The following is an 18,894-nucleotide window of genomic DNA, read 5'->3' as shown; positions in this document are numbered from 1 at the left end:
CGAGGTTCATGCGATCTACAGGGTCCCTTGTGACAGGGCAGGGCTGGTCCCTGACTGGCCAGTTCCCCGCCTATGACCCTGACAGAGTTGCAATGATGATGACTCAACCAGCCAACCGCATGTCATCCATCTTCAGAGCCGAATCTAAACTTATATTCTTGCAGTTAGTCGACGCGGGGCTGGATAGAACATTCCTGATCAAGCTTAGCCACGGATGACGACGGGAACGGACCAGACCCTTTCTCCTACATTCCAATAGCCTTTTCACCAATCGCGCCTCTTCCGCATCCTCCCCGCAAGGTTGCAGAGGCCCTGCCTGCAGTGTCATCCCCGGAGCCGTCGTTGCAAAAATTAGCCGGGCATGCCTTGTGATAGCTCGTGCCTCGGTCAGTCCCTGCTTGCAATAAGAAGTGCGCATCCCCGTGGACAGGCTGAAGGCTCTCTGGCACTGCAACGCTCCTAGAGCTCATGCCTTATCTCGGTGGAATGGCGAACTTCAGGCTGGGTGTGGCTTTCGCCAGCAGCGTGGCAACGGCACTTGTGTTGCTGCAACTGTTCTCACTGTTCCAGCACCAGAGCCAGCCACTCATTGTCGGTACACAGTCTAAGTGGGCGCACAGAGCTGCTGCAACCGAGGCGAACAACGATGGTATTTTCCTGCTAGGCGCAGGAAAGGCGGATATAACGGGGTAAACTACCTTTATCCTACCAGTGCTGCATGGATGCTGATACATTGTCTGCTAGGCCTGTTGTTGAGTTAGGGATGAATGGCTATGCTAGCTTGGACCAGATTGGGACTGGTCTTCGGCAGAGAATCTACTCTCGGGCTTTCATTGTGGCCAATAATAACAACCCAGATGACACTTTCATCTACCTTATCCTGGATGCTCTGACCGGGGACACTGCCGTGCGCCATGGTGTACTTGATGGCCTTGCTAGTCTGGGCAGCGACTATGCTCGATACACCGAGCAGAACGTCGCCCTTACTGGGACACATTCTCATTCAGGCCCCGGTGCCTGGATGAATTACCTTCTTCCTCAAATCCCCACCAAAGGATTTGATAAACAGAGCTATCAGGCGATTGTTGATGGTGTCCTCCTCTCGATCAAGCGGGCCCATGAAGGTCTAGCACCCGGACGTCTCAGCTTTGGGTCGATTGACCTAGAAGATGCCAATATCAATAGAAGCCCCTACGCTTATGACGCCAACCCTGCAGAAGAGAAAGCTCGGTACTCGGCGAATGTGGACAAGACGCTGACTTTGTTGAGGTTTGATCGGGAGTCCGACAACAAGACCACTGCCATACTGACCTTCTTTCCCGTACATGGTACATCTTTGTACAATAATAATACCCTGATCACCGGAGACAACAAGGGTGTGGCCGCGTGGCTTTTTGAGCGCAGTGTCCAAGGCGACCAAAAATTCTCCGATGACTTCGTCGCAGGCTTTTCTCAGTCAAATGTTGGCGATACAAGCCCGAATGTGTTAGGAGCTTGGTGTGAGGATGGCTCTGAACAACAATGCCGATACGAAGATAGCACATGTGGCGGGAAGACGGAGGATTGCCACGGTCGTGGACCTTATTTCCGCGAGAAGGATAACGGCGCAAAGAGCTGCTTCGAGATTGGACGGCGACAATACGCGGCTGCGAAAGAACTTTACGCCAATTTGGATTCAAATCCTGTTCGAATTCTTTCAGGCGCCGATGTCCGCTCATTCCACACCTACCAGGACCTCTCAAACTACACTTTTACGTCGCCGTTCAATGGTAGTACTCTAAAGACGTGTCCTGCCGCATTGGGATTCTCGTTTGCAGCCGGCACCACGGACGGACCAGGATTTTTCGACTTTACCCAGAATGGCACGGGACCAGCCGACTCCAACCCTCTATGGTACGTTGCTCGTGCTTTCTTGCACCAGCCGTCAAAAGAGCAGCAGGCGTGTCAAGCGCCGAAGCAGGTTCTTCTCGATGTGGGACCAATCACACAGCCGTACGCCTGGACACCTAATATTGTGGACATTCAGGTCCTGAGAGTGGGTCAACTATTCATTGTAATCTCGACAAGCGAAGCCACCACCATGTCTGGGAGACGCTGGAAAGAAGCGATTGGCAGCTCTGCAAAAGAGGTTCTTGGAGTGGCAGACCCTCTGGTAGTCCTAGGTGCGCCGTCCAATAGCTATGCTCATTACGTCGCCACGGAGGAGGAATACGGAGTGCAGCGCTATGAAGGGGCCTCAACTCTGTACGGCCCCAATACACTTGCAGCATACATCAACCTAACCCTTACGTATCTGCCGTACCTGGGCAAGTCAGCGCAGACGGGCAGTCTACCGTCGCTATCCTCCGGGAAGATACCGCCCGTCAATACCAACAACTCACTAAGCTTTATTCCCTCCGTTATATATGACGGATCGCCAATCAGCAAAGCATTCGGTGATGTTGTATCCTCGTCGGCAAATGTCACTTACGGGCCTGGTGACATGGTAAATGTCACATTCGTGGGGGCAAACCCTCGCAATAACCTACGACAAGAGTCGACCTTTGCGGCTGTGGAGAGGTACAACTCAGCTACCGGGTCCTGGGATGTTGTGCGAACTGACAGCGACTGGAACCTTCTGTATAACTGGGAGAGAACGAGTACGATATTGGGGTATAGCGAGGTCACTCTCCAATGGCAGATCGAGGACGAGTATTATGACACGGGGAATCCCAATCCCATTCAGAGTGGAACATATCGTCTCCACTATTACGGCGACTCAAGAAGTGTGCAAGGTAAGATATCCTCCTTTGAGGGGATTAGCGAAGCGTTTACGGTTACAGTCAGCTGAGCTGGCCTCCACTATGTTGAAGGAGGCTGGTTCAAGCGGCAAGGGGTGAGGCTTTATGAGACAGGATCAGGACGGTATGTGAAAGTAGGAATGATTTAACAGTAGCATTGGACTATAGCCAAGTCAATATTATTGATTTCTCGCAATTGGATATTTCATTCTCTTGTTGCTTGGTGGTTGGCTGCATCTCAGCCAATCTAGCCATGCCTGGCTGGCTCCAGGATGGTGGCTTAGCTTGTGAGGCGTATGCTCCGACATGGCGAGATCCATTCATCAGAGCTCAGTAGAAAGATTGCTATGATCCACTGTTCTGCAAGACTTGACACGGTTGCCAATGAATGGGAAATGTTGGCCAACCGGGGCGGGTGCTGCAACATCCCAGCCGGCACTTCTTTGTCGCGCGCCAATTCGACTCTCGCCAGCCAACCGATCCCAACTTCGAGTCCCACAACAGCAAGTTGGACTGTCGGAGTGTTTCATGTCAAGCTGCACTTGATGACGGTCCAGGCCGTGGCATCAGCTAAATAAAGAGATGACGGATGGGCGCTTTCATCGCTTGGCTTTCTTAAACACGGTCTTTCTCTTGTCTAACCCTCATTCGCTCTGCATCTTCCATATTCTTGATTGTCCTTCTTTACTATTCCCTCACTTTCACTCTCTTTCGTTGTTTCTAGATACTAATTCGAGTCAAAGATGAATTTCTGTCGCTTCTGAACTTGCCAATCAGTGTTAGTGCAGCGTGGTCAGCTATTTATCTTTGCATCCTCTCTTTGACTGCTCGTTTATTTGTCCTTTTACATCTCCTTGACATACATACATAAACCTGATACGACTTCGACTGCATAATTCCAGCAGCTGATGAGATAATGTCGCTCATACCAGTTATCCTCGTGACCTTCTTCCTGGTCTTTTGCTGCGCGGCTGGTCCGATTGCTCCTTTTGCTTCCAAAAGAGACCTGGAGTCGCTCTCCCCATCTCCTTCGCTTACTACACCTTATGTGCGCGTTGCCAGTACTTCGGTCGATGACGATGACGACGATGAGATCAACGCTTTGACTGTAGTCCCGGTCACACCCTCTGGTCTGCCTCAGACTGCATCCAGCTCTAGCACCACCGTTGAGCCGGTGCCATCCAGCTCAGCTGCGTTCGTTCAAGTATCTCCGACTACCTCTACTCATGTCGACTCAACTACCTCTCTACTCGAGTCTTCCTCTGCAGCTACGCACTCGTTATCTACAAGTGTCTCGTCAGACAGCACCGTGACTACCTTGTCGCTGACTTCAACGACTACAACTACAACTACTACCACAACTACACCTTCATCTTCAGCACCTTACTCGCCTCCCTCGAGTGCAGATTCAAGCTCTCATACGACAAGTCCTTCGTCGCAGGTGGTGCATACCACAACACCATCTAGCACGCTTTCGGAGAGCTCCCATGTTGTAACTCCCTCGAATGTCATGCCGGGAGGTCCAATGGAAGCCTCGTCATCTCACGCACCTGTGCCAGCAACCTCTTCTCACATCACGCACGAGACGTCATCCTCCTCTGCTGTCAGAGTATCACACTCATCCAGCCCAGCAGCTCAGACATCTCCGTCACACCAGGGGATGATCACATCATCTAGTAAACTACTACATTCCTCCACTATTGCACCCGCATCATCATCAAGCGCTGCTCCCGAGAGCACTACATCATCATCCCACACCTCCGAGACATCAACGTCCACCAGCTTCACAATTGGAGTCATCACACCTCTCCCAGAAGCCAGTACTAGCTCTTCCTCAACGCCTGAAATGTCACCCTCCACCACACACTCCAGCGAGAGCACAACAACTACAGCCGAGGACACCTCACCCACACCCACTGAAAGCCAGACAACAACCACAGCAACCCCCCGCACAGCCAAACCCTTCATCGGGGTGACCATACCCACGACAAGCACAACCACAACCAAGACCACCCAGCCAGCAGACCCAACAACAACCACCCCCACACCAGAAACAGAAGACGCGACCACAACCTCAGCCCCAACCCCAGTCGTCGTGCTAGTCACACCCGAAGGATCAACGACTGTCATCGGAACCTCCTCCTTCATACCCTCAAACCCAGATATCACATCCACATCCACATCCACATCATCCCCCACAACAACCACCCTCCACTCCACCTCAACAACCATGCAAACCATCTACGTAGTAATCACAGATACACCCACCCCGGAACAACAAACCTATGATTCCACCATCATTGCTACTGCCATCGTTACTGTCGTCGATAAACCAACCCCAACCTCGGAAACTGTCCCTACCTCGACAACCACAACAACATCTGAAGAAGAGAAAGTGTCGACGACGACTCCGACTCCGACTCCGACTCCGTTAGACGCAGAACAAACTTCAACGAAATCTAGCGAAGAAGATGTGTCCACGTCCACGGCTACGGTAACTTCGTCCCTGTCTAGTGAGTCAGGTGATGTTCTTAGGATTGTGCCTGTGACGCCTACGGGTCCTGTTACGGTGACTGTTACGGTGACGGAGAGGGAGAGGGAGACTGTGACTGTGACAGAGAAGGATAAGGAGATGGTGACGAAGACGGAGACTGTTACGGAGAGGGTTACGGAGACGGAGAGTGTGAGTACTTGATTTGGTTGTTATGTTATGTGATATGTTTTAATTAGGAGTGTTGATAGATATAAGTAATAATGAAGACATATAATTCCAGGTTTGAGTTGATTGGTTAGTTTATGCTTTCGATTTGGTAGTACTTAGTAGTACTATTTATCAGTTACTTCGATAAATATTGGTATTTGTCATCCCTCTCATTCAAGATACTTCCAACATATTAAATCATATCATCCATCCACCCATGAAATAACCCAGATACAGGTATCCTCACAAAAGATAACATAGCCAAACAGTCAATGAAACACTCTATAATAATACAAACAAATATATAGACACCAAGGCCGTTCAATCATACTCCCGCCCCAAATCGTACAAACACTAAACTCCGTCGCCACCCCAGCTTTGCTAACAATCAGTATCCCGCCTCCCAAACGAATAAAGCAATCGATATCCCATTCCAGAAACTCCAGCTGTAAAATGATGCGAAATAAGTCAGCTTCAAAAATGCCTTCGTGTCCATTACAGTTCGGATAACATGCCCCCTGCTTCGGCAAACTTGGCCTGGTATTCTTTCAGACTGGCCCATTGGCGCAGCTCTTCTTCGTCGCGGTTGTGATCGCTCAAATAGCTGATGGATTGTCGGTGTACCTCGGGACTGGAACCGCTTTTGCCCTGGCTAGGTCCGGATTTGAACCCCTCTAGGCGTACGAGAGTATCAATGAATGCGCGAAGGTAAGCTTCGGCTTCTGCGGATGTTAAAGGTTGGGGACCAGAAGTGGAGGGCGTGATCATGCTATGATGCGGGAAGTTGAGTAATGTGGAGGCGATTTGGCGGATTTTAGCGGTCTATGAAGGGGTCAGTTCTCCCGGTTCAGGTTGAAGGAAACACAGGGTGCATACAAAACTGCCGCCGTTAGGTTCCATGCTACTCTCGTTGACCGATTGCAACAAGATGAATAGATCCCGGATCACCACCCGGCGCTCTTCTCCCATCATCCTCCCAATATAATCTGATTGGGCTTCCGCATCGTATGTGTCTAGACTTTGCGGCGGCTCACCTTCAACCTTAATCGTAGTTCTGGGGCTGACGGGAATTTGCTGGTCGGACTGTTTTCGCTGCATTTTCCACGCCCCGTACAAGGTCCAATATTTCTCTACCAAGTATGATCGGGTGCCCAACTGGCTCGCGTAGATGTTCGCCTTTTGAATCTGAAGTTGCATATGGCGCTTGCGAGCCCGCGGGTCCTCCACAGGAGGTGTAGTCTCGTATTGGCCATGTCCATTGCCCATTTCGGGATCTTGAGATAGCTGGATAGCCAATTCCCTTGGAACATCAGATAAGCCAGATTTAGCCTTTTGAAGACATTCCCACATAAGAGAGCGCTGCCGTTCCCAATCAAAGACCTGGCCGCTCCCAAACGCAGTCTCCCAGGCGGAGAGAGTATTATACGAACTAAATACTCGGACGTTGGCGTTGAAGCCCACCAGAAGAGAAATGCGATCAGATGGTTGTGGTTCAACATGTGTGGAGAAGATATACTCATCATCCACTTCGAGGGGCAAGGGAGGATAGCGCGAAGTCGGAGTTTCAGGAGGCACATGGATTGTCACGTCACCGGAGCCAAGCTGCTGCAGCGTCCGGTAGCCGGCGATGGTGGTGTAAAATAAGCGTCGTCCGAGCTCCTGCTCAATGATGTCGACGTGAAGATCGGCGGTAGCGCCGCCAAAAGGATCTTGCGAATAACGCGACGAGGAAGAGGGGCTTGGCGGAGTCATTGCCCGAAAGTGATTCGACTGCCGAGAAAGGTCATACACATGGATCATAGTAAGGCATTCCGCGAAATATGCGCGACATCGGCGCATGTGCCAGACATATCCTGCGCAAAGCCCAAGGAAATAGCTAGTTGCGGCATCATACACTGTCGCGCTTCGATCCAAATAGCCGTAGCCTCTAGCTTGGACTGCGACATCATGGCATCGCCTGACCAATGCCATCGAGTGTGGAAATGCTGCCTTCTCCGCCTCCGTCTTCAGATGCCGCTTGGGCCTCCGCGGAAAGGACGCCACCAGTGTCCCGACCATGGCGGCCGTGAGGGCCAAAAAGGTAGGGTTAGAAAGGTCATCTCGCCGCTCCAACGCGGCGCGGAACGTGGGCTCATGGGGGACAGGAACTAAGGGATGGATGTAGGTGAAGAAATCGTCTATTAATAGCCACAGGGTCGGCATAGAACAAATGGACTCCGCCGATAAAGGTGCTGGGGTGGACGAGGGGATGGTGGTGCTCCCCACTGACCCGGGAGGACCCGGGGTGGCATGGTCTGATGGACTTGGGGAGCCTGCAGGGGACTCTGCTAGTTTTTGTTTTTTGAATGCTTCTGCATGGCGGTTAGGGGGACCACGACGTCGACTTGGTCGTTCATAAGTGCAAGGGATGTCCAAGCTTGCGCATGACCGACAGGGTGGTCCGCTGGTGTCGCACTGAGCAGAGTTAGCCAACACTGCCCTTTCTTCTAAACAGTGACAGCTGCGTGTAGTATACCTTCACTTTTCGAATACTACAGGCGTCACAAGCCTTACGCAGTCTGGTTCGTTGGTCCATGAGCATGTAAAGGACTCAGCGGATATTCCCATGCTCTTGTAAATCGCATTCAGAAGCCTAGAACATAGGGTTGTTGTTGCGGACCAGGACCAGGACGTCCGCGCATACTACACCACAAGATGCTGGACAGAGCAGCACTGTCGCGTGCGGGCCGGAGACGGATAGCGGGATGATAACGAGTAAAACCTGGAGAAGATGCAAGCAGGAATGACTAGTAGTAGTTAAGATATGCCGATAGTCCCGGGCACTAGCGAACAACAGCACCTCGGAGAAGAGGAGGGGGGGCACCAGGGGGGTGAAGTAGAGTAGAGAGTGCTAGTCCAGTCCACGAAGACCGTACAATCGGACGAACGGTCCAGTTGTTGTGGGGGAAATTGGAAGGATGATCGCCCGAACGAGGCTCGAAGATTATTAAGGGACGGCGGGTTAGTCTAGAAGGGTTAGATTGGAAGATGAAAAGACTAGAATTCGCAGGTTTTCGCAGAACCGTTCAACATTTGAGTTTTAAGATTATGAGCAGTGAGCCCAAAGAAGCGACCCCAGAGTGACCTAATGCAATATCGACCACCGGTCAGGTCAGGGTATCCCCGCCCGGTGGAGGTCTGGACGCCGGACAAAAGTAGTGGACGAAGTAGTCTGGTACCTTAAGTTTGGCCAAACTCCGCCGCCGATGGAGAAGAGGGGCTCCAATGACGGGTGGAATCGGAGCCCTGTACTTCACCGGTGACGAGCGTTTATGGAGCCTCGGAGTGGTGTTTTGCCTGGCTTTTCTTTATTTTGTAGTTTTCTTTCTCTTAGACTACCAATTGTCTTCTGTCGAATCTCTTTTCTTTCATCATTTCCTTTTTGTTTTGTGCCATGTCCAATGGGGTGCTTCTCAAAGCAGTGTCGATCACACAGAGAGAGACAGAGAGAGAGAGGAGAAGGAGGAACCGAGACTCCGAATCAGGCGGGGGGAGATCACGTGGTTGCGCGTCACGCCGCTTACAAATGAGACTGTGTGTGATGTGATGCTGGAACTTGAGGCTCAAAGGCAGCCCGAGGCAACGAAACTAGCAAATGGAATGGGTCGCCTTATTGAAGGAGGCTGAGTTAGTTAGTAGTAAAAGGAATAATAAGCAACAATTATGCCGGACGCCAACGATGACGATGGAGGGAACCGACTGAGACTCCCATCGTCGCAAGTGCCGTTAGGGACTCGGTGCCTGATTTGCTCACAAATTGGGAGTAAGAAGCGGGTAACAATTCCGGGACTCTTACCTAGTATTCCGTAGTATAGTCTACTACTTTGTTATAGGATCGGAGCACTGTCGGGCGCCGGCAAGGTTTGCTAAGTTGCTAAGAGTGCTGCCAAGTCTCGCCCCGTCAGGGGTTACTTCCCAATCGGTCCGTCTCCGCCGCACACTAATCTTAACTTACCCCCCCGATACTAATTACATTTAGTTATCCCCGACCAGCGAAAGGCTCCCCGTCTACCAAAGTACCTTAGAAAAAGCCCGCAGGTGGAGTCGGCAGTATTTTTGCGTCCTGTCGCAGGGACCAACCATGGCAATAATGGAACGATCGAACTACTACTACCGATCCTCTCTCTACTCATGATTCATGACGCTAAGAAGGGTTCGGTTAAACCCGGTCATCGGTGTGACCACATTAAAATCGGTATTCTGTACGTTGATATCCCAACAATTGTCAAGGTAAATAAAAACATCCCTTGACACCACAAGGGCAGTAAAGAAGTGAAGAAGGCGGGTGACGCTAAAAGAAGCGGGAATAAAGGCTATAGAAGCATCAAGAAAAGAAGAAGAAAAAGAAAAGAAAAACACAAACTAAATCATAGCATCATCATCGTTATAATCGTCGCGGTAGAGACCTTCGGGATCTCGCCCGGGCCTCCTGCCCAAAAGATCGCGCTTGTTCTCAAGATCCACCGTCCACAGAGCAGATCCAACCGCGGTTGACATCAGGAAGAACATGGACAAAATGGGGATCAACTGAAGTATCAGGGCCACCGTCCCAAATCTGGGTTCCCTCGTGGTTGAGCGTCAGTATGAACCTCGGTTGATCGTCAAGGGGGTTTGTGTCAGGGGAAAGAAGGTTGAAACCCACGTGGTGTATTGCAATTGTCTGCGGCGAATCCTTTCTTTGCGCTGCTGTTTCGAAAGATCCAACAGCTGAAAGTATCGCCAATGGTGGAAGGGGCCCGCCCGGTAGCCGGTCAGCACGAGGAACATGGGTGTTCCAGCCACCGGAATAAAGTTCAGCGGTAGAAGCACGATAAATTCCACGATTTGCCGTAGAGAAAACGGTGCATAAACGGCGCTCTTGGTGGGCTTGCCGAGCCGTTTGACGACATCATCGCCCTGGGGGTACAAAACCCTCGACATGGTGACGAGTTCGCCATGGCCCTCACTCACGAGCACCGAATCGAAGATGTCCACGAGGGTCTCATCGACGAAGAAGGCTTCAAAGAGAGCAGCAACAATGGCCGCCCCCTCTCCTAGAACCAGGAACGCGCCATTGATCCAGGCCCCAACACCCTGGAAGATGGACAGGAAAGCCACCTGAGGCAAATATGCAAACAGGAAGAGCAGGACGTAGATGAAAGCGGACAGGAGAACGATCGGAATTAGACGAGTCTTGAAAAGAGGCCAAAGGTAGCGATGCGATGCAAAATAATAAATGCCCTGTAGAAAGACCGAACAATCAGTTTCACCGTCACAAAAGGGAACAGGCAGCAACGTGGGCAAACAAACCCGCAGGGGATATAACCACGCTGCTTTAGTAGTATCGATATGTCTGTGTGGCATGATCAAGTAGACAAAAGGAGATTGTAACGCCAAAAAGAAACTGGTAGAAAAGGGGTCTGAATCGAAGAAGTGAAAGAGCGCAAGTGCGAGATGGAGAACGATGCGGACAAGGCACAAATACACCCGAGCACGGCCTCAACATCGTCATGCCCGCCAAGACCTTATCGATAAGCGGGCGGTGAAGAACAGCTATAAAGCTGAAATTTTCGCCCGCTTCAACCTTCTCTTTTCTTTTCTTCCATACATAAACTGAACACCTTCTTATTCACTCTGAGCTCCTTGACCGTGGAACCTTGGAGGGGAAATAGAAGGTCAGAGCAACTCGCTGACTTACCCCGAATTCTCCTCCTCAAGCGTGGAGCGTTTGGAAATATTTACAGTGGTACATCACTTTTGAAAAATTCGGCATGTTGCCAATGTCAACCCATGTAAAAGACCTATAAACTTGCTAGCAGTAGGGATGCTATAGTGACAATTGTTGCTTGATCACATCTACAATCCCTCCCAGATGGTGAACGATCGCTGTCGGCTTGACATCAGGCAACGCCTTGTCGACCCAGCCTGCCTCAGCCCGGTCTACCCAAATGGCATTCATACCCACATTGCGGGCGCCTGCAATGTCAAATGGATTGCCACTGACTAGCCAGATATCCTTCATCTCCGACTGGTTGCGGCCGACACACTTTGCCAGATAACTGTAGACTGCTGGAGCGGGCTTGTACTGCTTCACCTCGTCGACGCTGACAACGTCTCTGAAGAATGTTTTGTGCTGCGATAGAACCGTCGAGCTCTCCACACAATTGGCTATCATGCCCCGGGTGCCATTTGAAAAGATGACTGAGGTGACTTGTGAAAAGGCTGATAGCTGATTCAAAGCGTCCTCGACATCGGGGAAGGGAATTAGCCTATTGTAGGTCGCCATAAGATGCTCAATCTCCTTGTCTCCCAGCGAGGTACCCGTATCATCCAAGGCGTGCAGAAGGGAATTCCGGGTGACTTCCAGGAAGGTAAGATAGCGCCCTGAAGCATAAGACGACATTAGCCAATGTAGAAACAATCCTTCCGAGACTGCAACATACCCATGCTGTTCAGCCTGAAGGTGTATTCAAGCTGGTAGCGTCTCCATGTCTGTGCCACGGTGCGGGCCCGAGCATCGTCATTCAAGAAGCGCTTCAGCTCATGAATAACAGCCTCAAATGAGAGCAGTGTGCCATAAATGTCGAACGCAAGAACAATATCCCCCATCATGTAATCAAGTATTCCAGCGCAATCGAGTCTCGGATAGATGTGGTCGTAGAAGACAAGAAAGAAACCCGGCTCCCGTAAACTCAACTACTGATTAATGTTAAAGCCGCCGAATGACGATGATGTCAAGGGCCTCACTCATCGACCCAACCGCCTCACCACCACAAACAACACAACCCAACAACCTTCCCAATGAACCCACAATGACAGCGCCCGACAGCGAAAACTACCAAATATTCCGCGACTGTGTCTCGAGCGCAATCGTCGCGAAATTCTCTCCGACACCTCGAACCAAGAAAGCGCGACGTCCGCGCACCACCCCGCGCCAAAAGACCAGCAGTCGAGCAGACCCAAAACCAGAGGCAGAACAGGTCCAGCAAAATGAATTCACTAGAACAGATCCAGAAGACCTGGCCGACTTTATCGACGTGCGTAGCCTATACCTAAGCCCAGATCCAACTATCACAACAACAAAACCCAACTGACAACACTGAGAGAGGATGAGAGAGAGAGAGAGAGCGCGAGAGCGGGGTATTCCACCCCCTCCCTCTCTCTACCCCTCTCGTCACCACCAAAAAATACAGTTCATAGCCACAGAAACCTTCCCATCACTCCAACCACCAACACTCCAAACCCTCACCTACGACCCCAACACCGACTTCACAAGCGACAAAGAGTACAGTCCACAACACCTCGCCGAAAGGACCTCGCATACCCTACCCGCCTCCATCACAGATACCCTAACGGCGTACGCGGTCATTGAATCCGCATCTGACATTCCCTATTTCCTCGCGCCGATACTAGGCGAGTATGTAGCGTCGGTGACGAAGCCACCGCCAGTGTGGGCGACTACGCGCACGGATGCGTGCGAGATCTGTGAGCGGGATTGGATTCCGCTGTCGTATCATCATTTGATTCCGAGGAGTGTGCATGCCAAGGTGGTCAAGAAGGGGTGGCATGAGGAGTGGAGGTTGAATAGTGTGGCGTGGTTGTGTCGTGCGTGTCATAGTTTTGTGCATCGCATGGCGAGTAATGAGGAGTTGGCGAGGGAGTGGTTTACTGTTGAGAGGATTTGTGAGAGGGAGGATGTGATGGATTGGGCGAGGTGGGTGGGGAGGGTGAGGTGGAAGGCTAGGTAGGTTAGATGGATGGGTTTATTTTACGTCTTAGTTTTGGATGATATGATACTATGGAATGGAATGGGTAAATGTGGGGGGGAATCGCTTGTAGATGGGTATAGAACTTTGATTTGTAGACCTCTTTCTATCCAGGTGGTGATGATGCGTAGTACTTTTGGTATAGACTCATCCCCGGAATCGTATTGTACAGAATGGGGTTGCTCAGCCACACGCTTTCGAGACATGCAGATGAGAAACATGGGTAACAGCCAAGGGGTATGTATGTAGAGGTGGACGATGGGTGTGTCCGCTAAAAATACAGATGCCAGAAGTTGAGAGTGGAAAAGGGGGTGTGTGAATGTGAAGCCGAAATGTCGATCAGAGGTATCTCTTCTCGAAGACTTCCTCGTAGCATTGGATGTGGTCGCCAACGGCAAAGTCGGTCCAGCCATCGAAGCCGATACCACATTCCGTGTCTTTGCGCATCTCCGTTACGTCCTTCTTGACGTTCTTCAGTGACGTGATCGAGCCTGCGGCCAGTTAGTCAGTTGTCATAAGAGATAACACGCCATAGAGGGATCCCCAACTCACCATCGTAGATTGTCTCATTACCTCTGATCACACGGACCTTCTTGGCCCGATTGATCATTCCATTGCGCACCTTGCATCCTGCGATGGCTGTCTTGTTACGTCCCTTAACCGTAATTTCGAAGATTTGTCCGATCTCTGCTTCTCCCGTCACACGCTGGGTGACGTTAGGTGCCAGATGCTCACTCAGGATGCTCTTGACATCATCAATGAGTTTGTAAATTACGTTGTGGTTCATGATGTTGACGCCGCGCTTCTCTGCCATCCGAGAAATCACAGGGTCGACAGGCATGTTGAACGTGATAATGTGGCCGTTGGCTGTGGCCGCGTGCTCAATGTCGAACTCACTGATCGGGCCTACTTCGGAGCGAAGTACATTGGCGTACACCTCGTTGTTACCAACAGCAGTGACTGAGTTGAGAACGGCCTCTGCCGAGCCACCAACGTCGGCCTTGATGATGAATTGCACCGGCTTGGGGCCAGATTGTACAGTCTCCTCGGCCTGGTCCGTGCCAGCCACTTCTTGACGGCGTTTCTCAAGCTTTTCGCGACGCGCTTCGTTGATAGCAGTCATGTCTTCACTTAGTTTCTGTGTCTCAGCCCGTTCCAAACGGTAGTCCACGACGCTCTTAGCGTGCTGCTCGTCGTCAGCCTGCAAGAGCTCGGTGCCTGCCGCTGGCTGTTCTCGCCAGCCATCAACCTCCACTGGCATGCCGGGTGTGGCTTCGGGAACTGTCTGACCAGCTTCGTTCCGAAGTGTGCGCACGCGCGCCCAGGTGGTGCCAGCAACAATGATATCTCCCGTTCGAAGTGTTCCCCGCCGGACAAGTACAGTAGCTACACGGCCATAGCTCTTGGTAGTGCCCTCGATAACCCATCCTTCGACGTTACCCTGGGGGTCAGCCCGGTGGTCGAGCACCTCTGACAAGGTAATAATTGCTTCTTCAAGCTCCAACATTCCCTGGCCGGTCTTTCCACTCACACCAATTGCTTGTACGTCACCACCAAAATCCTCGACGTGTACACCGTGCATCGAGAGGTCCTGTTTCACCCTGTCAGGATTGACGCCTTCCTTGTCCATCTTGCTCATGGCAACAATGATGGGGACATTGGCAGAAGTGGCATGCTTAATTGCCTCAATCGTTTGGGGCTTAACACTGTCATCACCCGCGACGACAAGGACCACAATGTCGGTCACGTCCGCACCACGACGGCGCATATCCAAGAAAGCAGCGTGGCCAGGAGTATCCAAGAAGGTGATGGTCTTTCCGGAAGGCATAGCCACCGAGAATGCACCAATGTGCTGCGTAATACCCCCGTGCTCCGTTGCGACAATCGAGGACTTGCGAAGCCAGTCGAGGATAGTGGTTTTGCCGTGGTCAACATGCCCCATGATCGTCACGACCGGGGGCCTGACAGGTAGACTTGACTTGTCTTCTGGCTCTGGCGCTGCGGTCAAGTCACCCTCGCCAGTGTCAAAAATGGGTTCATAGTTGTATTCAGAGGCAATCAGGCCGGCGGTTTCGGCATCAAGGACATGATCGTACGTAACGTCGTCGAAACCCATATCCTCCATACGTTTAACGAACTGTGCAGGACGGACGCCAATGACGTCTGCAAGACTGCTGACGCTGATGAACTCGGGGAGATATAGAGGGCTGACATTAGCTTGCATCTCCTTCTTGCGCGCTTTCTCCTTCTTCAAGCGCTTCTTCTCTTCGCGACGCTTCCGGCGCTGAGACTCCTCGTCCTCGTCAAATAGATCCTCCTCATCCCTACCAGACTCGCGTTGCTTGCGACTGGCCTTTCGTTTCGGCTTCGTTTCCGACACATCATCTTCACGTACTTTGATGTTCTTCAAAGATGACGGATCCCAGGTCCAAGGGTCACTAGCTTTCTTTTCCTGCTTGTCTTCCTCTGCTTGCTGCTGCGCTTTCCTCTCTTCCTTCTTCGCCTCCCTCTCTTCTTTTCTTGCCTCTATTTCCTTCTTCCTTGCTTCCCTGGCTTCCTGGACGGATATTTCTTTGTCGACATTAGAGTCGAACACAGGTCGTGGACCGGCAAATTGCCCTTGGCTTGCCATATAACCTCTGAACGCTGCTTCCCTTGAGCCGAGCCCTTCAGCATTCCCGCTTTCCTGATCAGACAAAATAGACTGGCCCAATTTTCGAATCTTTGTAGCTTCCTCGTCCGCGTGGCGATGGCGGGGTGAGCCTCGGTGCCGTTGCGGCCCCTCGTGCAGGTTCGGCCTGGGTGCTTTGCAGTGCGGGCAGACGGTATGCTGCCCGTAGCATCTCGTCTGACAATCTGGACATGTCCAACCTGTCGACCGCTTGTGCTTGGGCACTTTGTTGACGTTGACTTCGAGTGACTTGTCTGGCTGGAGAGACAGGCTTTCCTTGTCCTCATTGTTAAGACCCGAACGTCGCCTGGGGAATGCATCAGATTGCCTGGGCTTGAAGCTGGAATCACGCCATCTCGTGCTCTGCCATTGTTCTTCCGTGCGGCCCTGGGACCGCCCTTCCTTCCATCGTTGTTGCGATTGCTGTTGCCTCTCCTTACGCTGCCGTTCTTGCTCTTGTCTCTGTAACTGTTGTTGCTGTCGCTGTTCTTCTTGTTGCCTCTTTGCGACTAAAGAGTCTCGGATAGCCTGCTCCGCCGGACTCAGCCCAAGCGGTCTCTGCGCTTTGCTACCCCAACGATTACCAAACTTCGGGCCCGTAGGTGCTGGACCGGAGCTTGTACCTGCAACTGGTTCACCGGGGCTGTTTGATGGCGGAGAATCGGATGAATCGAGACGAAGAGGAGAAATTCGAAAATGCCGTCGAGGCACCAAGCCTACTACGGGAGTGAAGGCAACATTTCTGCGGGCGGTTGCGCACGACCATTCAACACCGTGACGACGGGATAACTGAAGAGAAGGATGGACTATTAGCTCAAGACCTGTAAATGATAGATAATTTGTACTTACTTCCAAAGCAGCCCGTCTGTGCATGATGTATTGTCGTTGCTCACAGCGAAACCCTCGGCGCCAAAACTGCGGAGAAGAACATCGGCGCCGTAAGTAATCAAAGTAACGCTGGTGTATCCGCCCGTACGCCGCCTGCTGACTCATCCCGCGGGTCCGCCAGTTTTCCGCCTCACGTGCGCTCGGCGCCAGCGCCGAATCGGAGGCGAGCACTCTCGCGACATCAATTGCGCTCTTCTTTCTCGTCTTTCTGATAAGCTCCGTTTCTTCCTCCTTCTTCCTGTCTGTACAAAGACTCCTGGGTTCTCGGGATTAAGAGATCAGCTGCGTCGTTCGGTGCGATTCCGTCCTTGGCTCTACGACTCGATCTCCTTTCAACTTTCAGTTTCCCGAACCTGTAATACTTCCCCGCAATGGAGTCCGAGGCATTCGAGGACATGCAGAAGGGGGGCGGAACCCTTCGCACCCTCAAGGATTTGGGTGCTGGTGCTGCTGGTGGAATTGCTCAGGTGCTTCTTGGTATGTCATAATCATCACTCCATGTTCTTTGAAACATATACATATACCATCCCCGATGCAATTGCGCGTACATGTCCTCCGTGTATGGAGCATCCCCATTACGGTGAGAGATGTGCTGGCGCATTGCTTTATAATGCCTTAACCAGAATTGTCCCTCATCATCACCACAAACATTTACTCAAATCGCATACTAACAATGCACAGGACAACCTTTTGGTGGGTAACCCTCTCTCTCTCCAACCCGGGAGTTCTCCTAACAATGAACAGACATTGTCAAGGTCCGCCTGCAAACCACCACCCAGTACTCCAGTGCTCTGGACTGCGCCACCAAGATCCTGAAGAATGAGGGCCCCTTCGCCTTCTACAAGGGTACCCTGACTCCGTTGATCGGAATCGGTGCCTGCGTAAACACCCCCCCCCCCCCCCCCAAATCATCAGTCCCTTCTCACTCCTACTAACCGACCCACAGGTCAGCGTTCAATTCGGAGCTTTCCACGAAGCCCGCAGACGTCTGGAGAAGCTCAACAAGAAGAAGTACGCCGACAGCACTCTCTCCTACACGCAGTACTACATGGCCGGTAGTTTTGCCGGTCTCACCAACTCCTTCTTGTCCGGCCCTATCGAGCACGTCCGTATCCGTCTGCAAACCCAGCCCCACGGAGCTGATCGTCTGTACAACGGCCCCATCGACTGCATCCGCAAGCTCTGCAACCAGGGCGGTGTCCTCAAGGGTCTCTTCCGTGGTCAGAACGTCACCTACCTCCGTGAAGCCCAGGCCTACGGAACCTGGTTCTTGGCTTTCGAGTACCTCATGAACCAGGATGCCAAGCGCAACAACGTCAAGCGTGAGGATATCTCCAGTTTGAAGGTCGCTACCTACGGTGGTCTGGCTGGTGAGGCCCTCTGGCTGTCCAGCTACCCCTTCGACGTCGTCAAGAGTAAGATGCAGTGCGATGGCTTCGGCGCCCAGCAGCAGTTCAAGAGCATGACCGACTGCTTCAAGAAGACTTATGCTGTTGAGGGTCTGGCTGGCTTCTGGAAGGGTATTGGTCCTACCTTGCTGAGGGCTATGCCTGTGTCGGCGGGTACTTTTGCTGTGTACGTTCACCCCCTCAACTCCTACTTACTCTCCTGCTGCTGCTGCTGCTGCTGCTTTATGTCGAGTATTTACTAATTGCATTATGCATTACAGTGTCGAGCTCACCATGAGAGCCCTGGGCTAAACTACTTCGCCCCATCGACTTAGCACAAGAACTGAAATAAAATAATACCCAAGTTTGGTGGTGGTTTAGGGTTTTGATATCCCCGTTCTAGTTTTTCTTTCATTCATTCAACAGGTATTGGAGGAAAAGTCCCGCTTAGACATCATCCTTTTCTTACAAACAATTTTAAACTCGCATGGTTATATAGAGTTACTCGTTCTTCCTTCTGGCAAAGCATTCAGGATTTCAACACTTGGCCAGCTCAATATGATATGATATGATGATTTCTTCTTTGCCGTCTACCAACCAGCTCGGACTTTCTTATTATCCACACCCACTCATACTCAATCAGTATGACCATCCAATCCCACCACCAACCGCCAACAAAGAT

At 51.6% G+C, this 18,894-nt stretch overlaps 8 protein-coding genes across 8 annotated transcripts; 4 read left to right on the top strand and 4 right to left on the bottom strand.

Moving 5' to 3' along the window:
* Positions 1-468: 468 nt before the first annotated feature.
* On the top strand, positions 469-2,830 carry BO85DRAFT_378263 (neutral/alkaline ceramidase; the record flags this gene model as incomplete). The annotated part of the gene is made up of 2 exons (XM_025656293.1): positions 469-689; positions 745-2,830. 2 exons carry the CDS (start codon positions 469-471, stop codon positions 2,828-2,830), a joined length of 2,307 nt encoding a protein of 768 aa, XP_025512827.1.
* A 402-nt stretch (positions 2,831-3,232) lies between these two features.
* BO85DRAFT_451783 (uncharacterized protein) lies at positions 3,233-5,822 on the top strand. Its single transcript, XM_025660671.1, has one exon. It carries the CDS (start codon positions 3,697-3,699, stop codon positions 5,473-5,475), a length of 1,779 nt encoding a protein of 592 aa, XP_025512826.1. The 5' UTR covers positions 3,233-3,696; the 3' UTR covers positions 5,476-5,822.
* BO85DRAFT_86643 (uncharacterized protein) lies at positions 5,726-8,375 on the bottom strand. Its single transcript, XM_025665743.1, has 3 exons — positions 7,997-8,375; positions 6,358-7,935; positions 5,726-6,303 (listed from the first exon to the last, which is right to left on the bottom strand). The coding sequence occupies exons 1-3, from the start codon at positions 8,060-8,062 to the stop codon at positions 5,977-5,979; spliced, it is 1,971 nt and encodes a 656-aa protein (XP_025512825.1). The 5' UTR covers positions 8,063-8,375; the 3' UTR covers positions 5,726-5,976.
* A 1,298-nt stretch (positions 8,376-9,673) lies between these two features.
* On the bottom strand, positions 9,674-10,954 carry BO85DRAFT_451781 (EI24 domain-containing protein). Its single transcript, XM_025660670.1, has 3 exons — positions 10,810-10,954; positions 10,163-10,740; positions 9,674-10,075 (listed from the first exon to the last, which is right to left on the bottom strand). The coding sequence occupies exons 1-3, from the start codon at positions 10,861-10,863 to the stop codon at positions 9,883-9,885; spliced, it is 825 nt and encodes a 274-aa protein (XP_025512824.1). The 5' UTR covers positions 10,864-10,954; the 3' UTR covers positions 9,674-9,882.
* A 356-nt stretch (positions 10,955-11,310) lies between these two features.
* On the bottom strand, positions 11,311-12,359 carry BO85DRAFT_86546 (haloacid dehalogenase, type II). Its single transcript, XM_025665741.1, has 2 exons — positions 11,943-12,359; positions 11,311-11,883 (listed from the first exon to the last, which is right to left on the bottom strand). The coding sequence occupies exons 1-2, from the start codon at positions 12,109-12,111 to the stop codon at positions 11,327-11,329; spliced, it is 726 nt and encodes a 241-aa protein (XP_025512823.1). The 5' UTR covers positions 12,112-12,359; the 3' UTR covers positions 11,311-11,326.
* Positions 12,267-13,502, top strand: BO85DRAFT_522309 (HNH endonuclease). The gene is made up of 2 exons (XM_025665255.1): positions 12,267-12,536; positions 12,693-13,502. Exons 1-2 carry the CDS (start codon positions 12,312-12,314, stop codon positions 13,245-13,247), a joined length of 780 nt encoding a protein of 259 aa, XP_025512822.1. The 5' UTR covers positions 12,267-12,311; the 3' UTR covers positions 13,248-13,502.
* On the bottom strand, positions 13,323-16,842 carry BO85DRAFT_479906 (translation initiation factor 2). Its single transcript, XM_025662978.1, has 3 exons — positions 16,786-16,842; positions 13,818-16,725; positions 13,323-13,756 (listed from the first exon to the last, which is right to left on the bottom strand). Exons 1-3 carry the CDS (start codon positions 16,807-16,809, stop codon positions 13,605-13,607), a joined length of 3,084 nt encoding a protein of 1,027 aa, XP_025512821.1. The 5' UTR covers positions 16,810-16,842; the 3' UTR covers positions 13,323-13,604.
* Positions 16,843-17,127: 285 nt separating this feature from the next.
* Positions 17,128-18,720, top strand: BO85DRAFT_86488 (putative mitochondrial carrier protein (Ymc1)). The gene is made up of 5 exons (XM_025665740.1): positions 17,128-17,301; positions 17,506-17,517; positions 17,569-17,705; positions 17,771-18,399; positions 18,494-18,720. The coding sequence occupies exons 1-5, from the start codon at positions 17,196-17,198 to the stop codon at positions 18,522-18,524; spliced, it is 915 nt and encodes a 304-aa protein (XP_025512820.1). The 5' UTR covers positions 17,128-17,195; the 3' UTR covers positions 18,525-18,720.
* The last annotated feature ends 174 nt before the right edge of the window (positions 18,721-18,894 follow it).

This window comes from Aspergillus piperis (assembly GCF_003184755.1).
Source record: "Aspergillus piperis CBS 112811 unplaced genomic scaffold BO85scaffold_17, whole genome shotgun sequence".
NCBI classification, from domain to species: Eukaryota; Fungi; Ascomycota; class Eurotiomycetes; order Eurotiales; family Aspergillaceae; genus Aspergillus; species Aspergillus piperis.
This window is presented reverse-complemented; position numbering and strand designations above follow the sequence as displayed.

Coding starts and splice junctions, on each gene's coding strand:
- BO85DRAFT_451783 (XM_025660671.1), top strand. CDS start 3,697: ATGTCGCTCATACCAGTTATCCTCGTGACCTTCTTCCTGGTCTTTTGC.
- BO85DRAFT_86643 (XM_025665743.1), bottom strand. CDS start 8,062: ATGCTCATGGACCAACGAACCAGACTGCGTAAGGCTTGTGACGCCTGT. Junction 7,936..7,996: donor GTAGTATTCGAAAAGTGAAG/GTATACTACACG, acceptor AACTCTGCTCAG/TGCGACACCAGCGGACCACC. Junction 6,304..6,357: donor AACCTAACGGCGGCAGTTTT/GTATGCACCCTG, acceptor ACCCCTTCATAG/ACCGCTAAAATCCGCCAAAT.
- BO85DRAFT_451781 (XM_025660670.1), bottom strand. CDS start 10,863: ATGCCACACAGACATATCGATACTACTAAAGCAGCGTGGTTATATCCC. Junction 10,741..10,809: donor CGTGGTTATATCCCCTGCGG/GTTTGTTTGCCC, acceptor GTCTTTCTACAG/GGCATTTATTATTTTGCATC. Junction 10,076..10,162: donor AGACAATTGCAATACACCAC/GTGGGTTTCAAC, acceptor GAGGGAACCCAG/ATTTGGGACGGTGGCCCTGA.
- BO85DRAFT_86546 (XM_025665741.1), bottom strand. CDS start 12,111: ATGATGGGGGATATTGTTCTTGCGTTCGACATTTATGGCACACTGCTC. Junction 11,884..11,942: donor CTTCAGGCTGAACAGCATGG/GTATGTTGCAGT, acceptor CTTATGCTTCAG/GGCGCTATCTTACCTTCCTG.
- BO85DRAFT_522309 (XM_025665255.1), top strand. CDS start 12,312: ATGACAGCGCCCGACAGCGAAAACTACCAAATATTCCGCGACTGTGTC. Junction 12,537..12,692: donor ACCTGGCCGACTTTATCGAC/GTGCGTAGCCTA, acceptor CAAAAAATACAG/TTCATAGCCACAGAAACCTT.
- BO85DRAFT_479906 (XM_025662978.1), bottom strand. CDS start 16,809: ATGCACAGACGGGCTGCTTTGGAA. Junction 16,726..16,785: donor ACAGACGGGCTGCTTTGGAA/GTAAGTACAAAT, acceptor CCTTCTCTTCAG/TTATCCCGTCGTCACGGTGT. Junction 13,757..13,817: donor TAATGAGACAATCTACGATG/GTGAGTTGGGGA, acceptor AACTGGCCGCAG/GCTCGATCACGTCACTGAAG.
- BO85DRAFT_86488 (XM_025665740.1), top strand. CDS start 17,196: ATGGAGTCCGAGGCATTCGAGGACATGCAGAAGGGGGGCGGAACCCTT. Junction 17,706..17,770: donor TGATCGGAATCGGTGCCTGC/GTAAACACCCCC, acceptor ACCGACCCACAG/GTCAGCGTTCAATTCGGAGC. Junction 18,400..18,493: donor TCGGCGGGTACTTTTGCTGT/GTACGTTCACCC, acceptor TATGCATTACAG/TGTCGAGCTCACCATGAGAG.